The sequence below is a fragment of the Pholcus phalangioides genome, unplaced genomic scaffold (assembly GCF_987345545.1).
Source record: "Pholcus phalangioides strain wild (caught in Gottingen) unplaced genomic scaffold, Ppha-v1.0 ptg000014l_1, whole genome shotgun sequence".
In the NCBI taxonomy this organism is placed as follows: domain Eukaryota; kingdom Metazoa; phylum Arthropoda; class Arachnida; order Araneae; family Pholcidae; genus Pholcus; species Pholcus phalangioides.
The window spans coordinates 24,016,453-24,028,670 of NW_028301607.1; the positions used below are offsets into that span (position 1 = coordinate 24,016,453).

The 12,218-nt window shown below is 38.7% G+C and overlaps 1 protein-coding gene across 14 annotated transcripts in view; it reads right to left on the bottom strand.

Annotated features, from left to right (window-relative positions):
- The window catches only part of LOC149078304 (myosin heavy chain, muscle-like), a 70,800-nt gene that overhangs the window by 20,192 nt on the left and 38,390 nt on the right, over positions 1 to 12,218 (bottom strand). For all 14 annotated transcript variants that reach the window (XM_089241952.1, XM_089241947.1, XM_089241939.1 and 11 more), the window contains exons 17-25: positions 11,476 to 11,593; positions 11,245 to 11,365; positions 9,442 to 9,578; positions 9,164 to 9,245; positions 8,791 to 9,045; positions 3,167 to 3,295; positions 1,095 to 1,217; positions 899 to 985; positions 555 to 700 (exon numbers count right to left, since the gene is read on the bottom strand). In XM_089241952.1, the coding sequence (XP_089098078.1) occupies positions 555 to 700; positions 899 to 985; positions 1,095 to 1,217; positions 3,167 to 3,295; positions 8,791 to 9,045; positions 9,164 to 9,245; positions 9,442 to 9,578; positions 11,245 to 11,365; positions 11,476 to 11,593 (1,198 nt within the window). The remainder of the gene's footprint in view (positions 1 to 554; positions 701 to 898; positions 986 to 1,094; positions 1,218 to 3,166; positions 3,296 to 8,790; positions 9,046 to 9,163; positions 9,246 to 9,441; positions 9,579 to 11,244; positions 11,366 to 11,475; positions 11,594 to 12,218) is intronic.

The window sequence follows — 12,218 nt, forward strand, 5'->3', positions numbered from 1 at the left end:
ATGAATTGAGACGGTCTTAGTTCAAGGGTTCTTCTGCTAATTTGAAAGCAATCACAGTTTCACTTTTTCCCATCTATGTTGCTAAAACCTTCATTTTCTCACACCTGAAAAAACTTTCGCAGCTCTCTGTAGTCCCTTAACCACCTGTCATGGATCCGCCTTCACTTGATTTTAAACACCCCCCCCCCTTCCCTCAGAATATCCTACACAAGGGAGTCATTGATGTGCAAGATTGGGAGTGACTTCCCTATAGACCAGAGGTCTCTTCAACCTTTTTTGTAGTAGTGCGAGCACTGTCTGTACCTATCATCAAAAGAACACTCTTACGGCAAGTTTGACATACGAATGCAGGAAATCAGGATGATTTTAATCCTTGAATGCAATTGCTCTTTGCTGTACCAAAAAATGTGTAAATCCCCGATAAATATAGAATTAATTCTTATGATAGTATCAATTGTAATATTATTGGTTTTGTACATGTGGTTCCCTATCCTTCTGGGTCTCCACGATCAAGATAATAACGGGATCAAGGAGATAACGGGGGGAATGCTGACCTCTGGAGAGTCTGTTCCAGTTCCTTCTTGTTCTTTTCCAAGTCAGCGACTGCTTCTTGGGCAAGTTTCAGGTCTCCCTCGACTTTCCTCTTGTTTTTCTCAACATCGCCTCTCAACTTCTTCTCTCTTTCCAGAGAATCTTCCAGCTGTAAGTGTAAATAATGATTATACTCTCAGAAACATTCATAATTAACAAATTCATGAAACTTGAAAATCATCATGACGTCACAAATAACGTTGGAATTAATGAAATTTTCCAAATTAGTTGAGAAGTAATAGACAGATATGAGTTACAGAGACTAATCCAAAATTTCGATGGATATTTGTTAGGGAATGGTCCTTACCTCGTCCAAGGTCTGTTCTAACTTGGCCTTGACTTTCATCATGTGGTTCAGCTTGTCTTCGGTGGCCTGGAGGTCTTCGCCAGTTTTCTATCAGGACGAAAATATCAAAGGAATTAGTATAAATCGATAAAATATCGATAAATAATGACATGATAATCATTTAAATAATTGTTTTTGTTGCGAAGTGTTTCTCTACCTGTCCCATCTCTTGCAGTTGTTTCTTCTCCCTGTTGAGCTTGTTGATGAGTTCATCTTGGTGAGCGATTTCGTCATTCAAGTTCCTGATCTGATGGTCCTTGGAAGCCTTGTCTTGCTCAGCCTGAAATGTTGCGATAGTTTTTAATTTATTTCGTCCGAAAAAAAAATATTGTATTCTTTACATTCAATTTTCCACAGAATAAAATGCGTCTTTTTCCCCCCGTTTTCATGAGCTCAGACAACTTGACTATTAATTAATTTTACTATATATTTTTTTTCTTTATGCAGAACCTTTGATTTTTATGAATTAAAGTTAAACAAAAAATTTATTTGAATGTGAAGTGGATATCGACAGTATTTAAATGTTAGTCCAACACCAAACACGTGGTTGTTTGGTGTTGGACCCCCACTCTGTCCCTTGCGAGATATAAGAGGTCCACCTTTCGGCTGGGACATGATGGAAAAATCCTGCCGGTATCTAGGCTCGGCCACAGGAGTCATAAATTTTAGTCCGGTTCCGGGCATAATCTCAATAGTTCAGAGAAAAAATTTAAAAGTAAAAAATATATATATTGGAATAAACTTAAATTCTCAATTTTTTAACGAAGGATCACAGCAATTTATGTAATGAATAAATAAATTCCTTCGTGTTTTCCGATTCCTTAATTCCAATTGTTTTAGGCCTCACCAATCTCATGGGTTCAAAATTATAAATTATTCCCTTCTCCAAAAGAAGCAGAACTGCGGATTATCTTTAGAAATTTTTAATTTTTTAAATATAAATTTATTATTTACTTTGCACCGGACCGTACCACTGGCGAATCAATGAAGTTAAAATAAATCCCAAATATATATATACAGGGAGATCTGTTCCGTTGTCAGACATAAGATAAATCTTTCATAGAAAAAAGATTTTATATATAACTTTATATTAACTACTTAATATATACAAGTTGTAAAGGCATATCTTTATACAGGTTGTCTTGTGAGCGCTAATGCGGCCTTTATCTCATCAACCGTCCATCGGGAGGTATGATTCCAATTTAAAAAATGCTCAAAATGCGTTCAAAAATTACCCTGTACCAGTTTTGAGAGTGAAAATACAGTGTGTTACAAAATAAAAAAAATCTAAATTTTTAAAACGGTATTCTTGCCCACTAACTTCCAATTATATAGAAAGTTGTTGCCCCGTCCTTCCTGAGGCCAACAGATAAATTTCGTTTCTCAGTATAAGCTAAGATACTCGATTCAATATTCGCTAAGATATTTGAATTAAAAAATCGGAGTAAAGTTATGAAAGAACAGTAAAAGCGAACGGACAACCCTCCTTTCCCTCATTTATGCTGTCCTTTCTCAACCTTTCTCAGATTTTGAATTCGAATATCTCACATATCTTAGCACTTAGAAACTAGGATTTTTTTTGTTGTTGTCCTCAGAAGCTGGGCAACAACTTGCTAATTGGGAGTTATAGGACGGGGGACCGTTTAAAAATTTAGTTTTTTATATTTTGTTACACACTACCTTTTCTCTCTCAAAACTGGTACAGGATAATTTTTGAACGAATTTTGAGAATTTTTAAATTGAAACTATACCTTTACGACTGACGGTTGATGAGATAAAGTCCGCATTAGCGCTCACAGGATCACAGGACACCCTGCATATATATAGGTCCACCTTTATCTTTTGAACCGTTGGTACTTCAATTAGCAAAAGTATCCTAATAACATGCCCATTTTATGTCATTAATTTTAGTAAGAGCCGTATATGTATCGAGGTACGAAACTTTTCACTGTCACATGGTTCTCTAACTTCCAATTAGAAAGTTGTTGCCCCTCTCTTCTGAGCCCTATGTTTCCATTCACTGAGATATTGTTGATTAAAAAATGAAGAAAACAACTCAGAATTTAGAAAAGTTTTAACAAACTGCAACTGCAAAAGAATGTTTCGATTTTTTTTCGAGTTTGTCCTTCATGCTGTTCTTTTAATTTTGAGTGATTTTTTTAAATTCGAATATTTCGGCTGATATTGCATTTAGAAACAATAAACAAAAACCGAGAATGTCTTTCTTACCTTTTGGATGACCAAGTTGAGATCTTCGACTTCTTTCTTGAGATTGGAGATCTCTCCTTCCAACTTCTTCTTGCCTGCACTCAGGTTGCTGTGTGCATCTTCTTCAGAGTTCAGTCTCTCTTGCAATTCCTGCAAACGAAGAGCAATATCCGAAGCGTTCAATTTATCGTTCTCCATCACGAAAGCATCGCCGTTCACCATACTAACGGCAGCCATTTTTCTAATGTATCAATATATTTTTCTAACTGTTTTCATGAAAAAAAAAATTTTTTATCACAGAAAATTAGTATAAGTTCGATATCTCCAGTGAAATTAAGTCAGAGATTAATCCATCGGGTAAAGCTATTGAGTCATCACAAGGATCACAACCACCACGAACGATGATTATCCGTATGAAAGTGAGAGATTATTTCAGTGCGTCCGATGACGAAAGTCTGAATAAATCACCAGGAAAAAAAAAATCTGATAGGATACAAGTAATGTATTCACTGTGTGCTAGATCACTTCAGAGATGAGACAAGAAACGAGAGAGAGAGAGAGAGAGAGAGTGAGTTCGTATCACGGATGTGAACGGTTTCGTCTTCGCTAATGAGGAGGGATCGTGGTCGCAAATCAAAACTGGAAAATAAAGTTCGGATTATATCCAGGCAAACACCACACAAACTACGTGAGTCATTAAACGTCATCCAGACGTTATGAATAGGAAGTAAAAGAAAAACATACAAAAACCAACCTCTCACATGTCAAGTAAAAGATCAACCTCCACCGCCTACGCTAACGCCGTTTTGGCATTGGAACAGAGACAGGCCCTTATGGATTCATGTCCTTCTTTTTCTTTTCCATAGCGGTATCTTATGTTCGAAACACACGCTTTGAATTCGTCACGCGAAAACTGACACGTTTACTTCCACCTCCCTTCAACTATGTACGTATACTATATTTATATACATTCGAAGGGAAAACCTCGACATCTTTCTTTTTTGTTTGATGGTTTGAAAGGCTTCTGAGCAGATCCTGGAAACTGGCCATTTTCGGTTGATACTGCCGATGATCAAAAGGAGGAAAAAATTGACAAAAAAAATATGTATTTTGGAGGGAAGATTGATGATGTTGAAAATTTTGTATTTACGGGATTGGATACAGAAAAAATACGGTGGCCAAGGGAAGAACTTGTTATCAACCACTTTGCTTGAAATTCATCCTCCTCTATCCATCAACTAGTCAGACTTGGATATTTTGCTAACTATTCCACGATATGTTTGAAGAAAATTCTAGAAGACCCACAGAATAGAGCATCATTATTTGAAAAGTGGACTTATTACACAGCAACTTGTTTCTTCTTAAATTTTTAGAGTCTGTTCTAGCTTGCAAGGGCCTTGTTTTAGAGTTTTAAATATGCGCCCGACGTTAACAATTTTCTATTCGGTATCCGGTATGACTCTTATCTAGGGATTCTTAACACTTTGTGTTCCCCGAACCTTCTCTTTCGATAACACGAAGGCCAAGGATCCTTCCCCCCCCCCCTTGCCATTCAGATAAAAGCTAAGGACCTCTTTAGCTAATGAAAATCAGCATATACACATAAATCACCAACGAAAAGGACAAATGGACTGGCAAATAAAAAATTACCAATGAATTTCGACACTCTATAGTTGTTGTCTTCAGAGAAAAAACATAACCACTATCACGCTGACCAAGGATTCCAATTGCGTTGATTGGTTAACAAATCTTAACTCCCGGTTTTGCTCAGCATATGCATAGTCTAAGAGAAAAAAAGGGGTACTTTTATCATCAAAGTTCATGGACCCCTGAAATTTCTTCGAGGACTAAGCGGCGATGCTTCTCTATATCATTTATGTGATCTGCTGTGCTTTTCCATATCACTCAAGCTACCACGGCGAAGTTCCGGATAGCTCAAGTGTCCCACGGCATATTTTCATATGACATAAGTGACTCGCGGCACAGAGCATATAAGTGATCCGCGACACTTTTACGTATAACTCAAGTGGCCCGCGACAACTTTCCAAACCAATGCAATGGCCCGCACTCTCTTAAAGGTTGAACCATCCTGGGTTTAATATAACCACATGATTCATCCACGACATATCCCTTTCATGTTCTTCCGAAAGTTACAACGAGTACATCATGGCATTTGCATTAGTATAGAAGAAAGTTGATTTTTTTTTCTATTTTGAATATATTCAGTCATAAATCAACGACAGAACACAAGGACGGGTTTGTGTTAGTCTGACTCTTTTCTAATCAGTGCAAAACACACTCGGCTAATTACCCACTGGATGTCATCTCAGACATATTTTCGTACTCTACGCCCTGTTTCACGTCCACCGATCTCTCTCTTTTGAAATTTAAAAATAGTTATTAGATCTGATCCCCTGACTTTTTTCCCCCTTTTTCTCTTGGATGGAGTCCACAATATATATTCACGTGTCAAACACTTCTCATTCTCTTGAGCAAAATGGGCTCGGATTTCACATTGCACACATATACCTTGTGAAAGTCCCATCTTTGTCTACACGTTGTTTGAATTGAAAAGGGGGGGGCGGAAAGGGAGGGTGCCCATTAATTCTGTCGGCAGCATTCTATTTGAAGAGACTCTATGGAGGGTAGAGAGAGAGAGAGACACACAGAGCACCAGACACCTCCACTTTCAGCGTGTCATCACGTACTTCTTCATAGTCTCGTTGCGAGGTGTTAAAATAGCGAAGTTCTCGAGGGCCTACGTTCAACAAAGGAGTTAGCAGGTGCTAATGTGAGATCCTCGAAAGTAAAAATATAGCAATATTTTATGGGAAGCCCCTACTTGATGAAAACTACCTTTCTGCACACTTAAAACATTCTGAAAATTTTCCAGGCACTTCGATAAAGGCAGGAGTGTAGACTGTTGTTATCCACTAGCTATTGTTATCCTTGTCTAGAAATAGATATTATCCTGCGGAAGCTTAACATTCTAAATTTCCAAGTCTTTCCTTTCATGTGGTTTGAGGTTTGTTTCTCGAGAGCTTCAGTTTCTTTTCAAGCCCCTTCAACTTGTCTCCAGTTTGTTCATGCTTAGTAAGGGCAATGAATGAATGAACGCAAGGACTCTGCCACCGGACTTATCCCGTTGCCTATGAAGTATAATAATTAAATATTTGTACCGTTATAGACCTGTTGCTCTCTGTGGCTTTTTAACGACTTTTAAGACTTTTTAACGGGGAGATGCACTCTCCGCTCGCATTCACGCCTCGAAGTTTGGAACCCCATAAAGCCAACTTCTGCTGACCACTACTGTACTGTGGCACCGGTAAGGTTCGAACCCGGGTCCTCATGCTGTGAGTTCGTCACTATGACAACTCTACCACCACAGCGAAAAGCTAAGATAGGGCAATATTTTTTCTGTCAATTCGCTTTGTAACGAGTGAAGGATAACCGTGATTATGTTAGGGCGAATGAACATTGAATAGACGCCAATAATTCAGTTCTGTCTTAGTGATACTACTCTACTATCGAGGTCATTATTACCAGTTCCCTCTGCATCGACCTGCAAGAAAATGTTTTCCACTTGCAGAGAGATCGACGTTCTATATCTTTATGTCTTTCCCTAGGTTTGTTTCTTTCCCGAGGGATTCCTGGGTTTCCTACTGCTTCTTTTCAAGCTCCTTCAACTCTTCCTCGGTCATTGCTGAGGAGCAAGGACAGCTGGTTTTTCTATTCGATTTTAACGAGCTCAGACTAACTAAGAATCTGTCTCCACCTAGGTTCGCGTCTTTCTCGAGCGGCTTGATTGGTTTCCTTCAACTTCTCTTGAAGCTCTTTTAACTCGGCCTCAATCAGGCCATGCTGAGCAGAAAAAGGGCAAGATCTTATCTTTCAATTCACTTTGTAACGAGTTGAGGCAAACTAAGAGACTGTCATTCCTAGGTTTGTTTCCTCTCGAGGGCCCGATGAGTCTCCTTCAGCCTCTTTTCAAGCTTTTCCAACTTGCCTTCAGTCATGCTAAGAAGAAGCATCAGCTTGTCTTTCAGTTCGATTTGTGATGACCAGTTAAAGTCTTATAGAGTTCATAACGCCGGTCTGAAGTGAATAAACGGGTGCTGTTCTAGTATTCAGTTATAAGCGTCCGAGTGGTGCAATAGTAAAACATACTCGTCTACCACCATGAAGGTCGCCGTCAGGTCCACAGGTACGATCCTGGAGGAAAAAAAATGACTGAAATAACAAGTTCTTTCTCCTAACCACCCTGAGGAGAACACCGATAGATGGCGGCCTTCATTTCCAACCCAACTCGTTTGGTAGTAAAATTGCTGTATAGCGATATGACCGAAGTTGGTGTGTGATAAAGTAATATTCAGTTATATTGAATGGTTCAATCCAATCCAGAGTTCTTATCGAGATGTTACTACAATTATCATAATTTCCTGCGTGTAATTCGCAGGAGTGGATTTCGCTACATCGAGGAAAAAATTGCATTGTATAGGTAGGCCTCAGTGTCATTTTATCCGAACGTGAAAATTTCATTAACTAAAAATGAAATTTAAGAAAAATGGAAGTGTCACATTTTAGTAGAAGATATGTCGAAGATTTTCCTACTCAAATCTATATTCTATCTACAAATCCATTTAATAATATTGTATATATTTCTATATCAACCTCGCAGAAAAAAAACCTGCCAACAATACGAAGCGGTATAAAGACTACTTGAATACTTTTTTCAATCCTCTTCCAATATCCGATGATTTGCAATAATCATAACGACATGAACGTAAAAAGTATATTATTTGTGTAAAATAATATGAAGCAGCTCTCAACATTGTAAGCGTGTTGTATAAAACGGAAAGAGAAACCTGTTGTTTACGTATTTATATGTTTGTTATTCTAGCAGAAGTCGGCTGTGAGTCTGCTTTATGACAGAACTCATAAATGAAGCTCTTTTATGAGCGGGATCGCAATACTTACGTCACAACAAACTGCTTACGACGGAACAATAAACTGTTACTGTTATTCCGTGACATCGTAACATAATATGTGGATTTCATCCGGAGAATAAGAAAATCGTTTTGTTTTCACTTAATTAGTTCTTGGCGAAGTTTTAATTAGCCAGCAATTAGATTACGATCTCGCAGTCACGTTAGATACTGCATAAGTTAGGGCCACACTCATGTCCAGCCTGGTCTAATAGTTCTTCGCAGATATTTGCTTCCAATGCGCGCCTTTCCTTGCTATAACGAAGCACCAGCGGCATGAGCTGGCTACACGCTAGCTCAGCTAGGCTCAATGTTCCAATGTTGGCGAGCATTTGCTTCCAAAACACTCTCTATGTTGTGACTGTTGGCGTTCTTCGACCGCGAGACGGATTGGAACATCGGAAAGGAAAGTGGCTCCTTTGACTTTGAAGGGGGGGGGGTAGGTCCCTGTCGTTCTCTTTGACCAGCTTCCCAATACCTACAAGCCTCCAACATTTGACGATCATTGACAGTGGTGGAGCGGCCACACACTACTCGCCCATGACCTATCTTGCAACGTATTGGCCCACGCTGGACACGGGTGTAGCCTCGTCTCAGTCACATCTATCCCTATCTACATATAGGTTATTACGCGAACAGTCAGATGGCTATATTGCTCACCTGCAGTTGTCCCTCAAGGTCGTTCTTGATGGATATGCTCTTTGCCAATCGTTCCTCGAGGTCACCGCTGCCTGACCTCTCAGCATCGAGCTGCAGGAAGATGTCATTCTTCTCCTGCAGAAGCTTGACGTTCTGCGTTTCCAAGTCTTTCCTCAGCTTCTCTTCCTTCTCGAGGGCTTCCTGGGTCTTCTTCAGCTTGTCTTCAAGCTCCTTCAACTCGTCCTCTACTCTGGCCATGCTGAGAAGAGGCTTGACCTGATTTCAACGAGAAAAAATAAAATTTAATTCCTGCGTTACAAAAGAATCGTTTATTTGGTTCGAAACAAGCCCGTTCATTGCTATCATATGCATATCATTGTACGCATATTATTACCTTTTGGTAAAGTTTGTACCACAGCCAGTTGCGGAGTGTCAAGAACTTTCTCAGATTCCTCTGGATGACCAACAGGGCAATCCTGAGAAAAGATATAAGCACAAATCTCAGTTTCGTATATAAATCCAAATAATTTTTTTATATAACGCAATTTTAACACATTGTAATCAGTAAACATTGAAAAAATTATAAAGACGCAAAAATTAATCGTAATAATGAGTTGTCGATGGAAAAACACTAGAATATATGATAATAATCCATAAGTCCTATTATCTTACCTCTGTTCCTGCAATTTCTTGAACTCTTTCTTGCCGAGATACCACCTGATCCAAGCCTGCAACCAAGTGACAATTTTGCCCAAACGATCGTCACGCATTTCTTCAAGACGACCCAAGATACCGGCACGGAAGAAAACCTGCACGAGTACCAAAAACGTTACATCAACTCACGTGCAATCTTCAAATACACACTGAGAAAATGACATAGATATAATTCAGCTCTGCAAACTGAACCGTTTTGTTCGAGCATAAATAAAATTATAGCTGTATCGTGCACACCTGAAAAATCATGTTAGTGACAGGCTTTAAGATGTTAGTGGTTTTTTTTTTCTATTGGAAACCGAACGTAGTATTGCCATAGCAAAAGTTATATACGTATAATTTTATGGTTGCGTTAGTCAGCGATACTGCTTTGATTTAAGCTTCAAGAAAAGAGTTTTAGCATATAAAAATCATATTTCTGCTTTCTTTATTCCACGAACATTTATGGTGATCTGGTCGTGCATTTCTGAAGCAATAATGACTGTCTATTAAGTGTCTATGGATATTTATTGGAGCCTATATAATCTTATCAGTCGTGATAATCTATGAAGAACTCAGCAAAGTGTGTAACATTAAACCACCAATTTTTCAATCGTCATTTCAGTCTAATGGGACCTTAAAGTACGGTTTATAGTAAATTACGAACTGATTTTACCCATTTATCTTTTCGTGGTAACTCAATGAGGTATGATGGGTTTGAATTGCTGATAGTGACATTAAAAAGAAACCTGTTAGCGGATTCCGGTTCCGCATTTAATAGTGATTTTGAATTGTAATTTTTTAGTTATATCGTGATATAGAACTTGCAATGGGCAAAATTGCCTGAGCTCTTCCCTCTCGGGACACCAACGATTGATGACGGTGAGTCTAGAAAACTCGTTCTATCATCTTCCCTTAGATCCGAAGAATTCAGGTAAAATCCATGCCCATATCATCCAACACTGGCTATAGACTACTATAGCTGGTGTTGTATCATCCAACTTCCATTTTTGTCATTTTTTGGATAGGTGTGACACACACACGCGTAACTATATTTTTTAATAATTTCTCGGTCAGGAAATAGTTTTTACAGCCGATAGCCCTGGATAATTGAATCAGAATCCATTGCGCGGTCGCATTGGCCCCACTGTATTCCAAAAGTCGAAGTAGCGTCTCTTTGTGAGAAAGGTCGCAGACAAGAAACAACCAAACTGTTTTCGAACTTATGCGCGGGCGGAAACATTATCATACCCATCATAAGTACAGAAAATCGGTTTTTCTGGGTATATGTCCATACATGTGTGGGCCGTACTAGGTATTTTTTAAAAACTAAAACCTTTTTATGCAATGTTTCATCGAACAGTTATCAATAATCAATTGATATTCTGTCGGGCAGTTACAAAGCTTGTAAGTTATAGAAGCCAAGTTTTTGCTTATAATCCTGCTTATTATTTTAAAATGCAGCAGCAAATCACATAATTGAACGAATTCAACTTACTCTTGCGTGTGTTTTTTTCATCCATCAATGTTTTATTTTTTTACGTGTTTTAGTCCAGGAACGTTTAGTTTACGAAAGTAGAGGAAGAAGGTACAAGGAAGGTTCTTATAATGAGTTGGGTAGGAACAAGGAACAGGAATCATCGAATGCAGGAAGACTTGGGAACAACGCACGGTCTTGCTGGAAAAATTCAAACACAATAAACAAAGAAGGAAACAAAAGGACACCATGTGAGAGCGAGAGATAGAAAAAGAACGTATGGATGTTAAACCAGCAGTACTCACTTTGGTGTTTCCAGTACGATAGTCATTGGCATCCAACTGAATAGCACCAAGTACAGCTTCTGTTACTTTCTTGGCATCAACGAATCCTTTTGGTACAGCACTGGCAGCCAAAATTGTGTAACTACGCGAATTATGAGAAAATTCAATTAACAATAAAGTACTGGCGATTATATTTTTATATTTTCAAATATAAGAATCAAACCAATATATAGAAAAAATCATTTTCCTTACCGTTGCTTGAAGTCAGGGTACACCATCCTGTTGGGGAATCCCTTCCTACAGATACGGATTCCTTCAAGTACACCGTTACATGTCAACTGGTGCATTACTAGGGCAGCATCGATCACACCTGTAGGAATAATATTGATGGGGGGGGGGGAGGAAATGGCAGTGTGAGTAACGGTAATGGAAAGTTTCGCACAATATAGTTCTAAAACACACTGTGACTCGTATACATATGGATAATAGGAAAGAAGATTTTGGGTTATTGAGCTGCGGTACAGAAAGATTTTAACTTTCGTTTCGTCCACATTCATAAAATCATATCGATCCCAGGATGTCCCAGAACTCTCCGGTCAAAATGAGAGGTGTGATAGTACACGTCAAGACACAAACAAATTTCCAGTGGAACGTAGGGTCATAGATAATTTTTATTTTCACCGCATGTTAGCATAGAACTTAAGCCACTGGTACCAAAAAAAAGGAATAAAAGAAATGTCCTAAAGTAACCCTGTGAATATTCTCCCTCCCCCACACATTCGTAATACAGGTAGAGATAGAAAAGTGCGATATTTTTCTACCCTTCGAAATTGCTTGTGTTGACTGGACGAAAGAAATTTCCTTTCCGCTCCTCATGGTGTGAGCAAAGATGCCATATTTTGACGACTTATGAAGTGGAGAAAATGCATGTATTCCCTGAGCATGTGGGTTGTGACCCTGAGTTGCATTGGAAAGATTGTTTGTCTCTTGAAGTA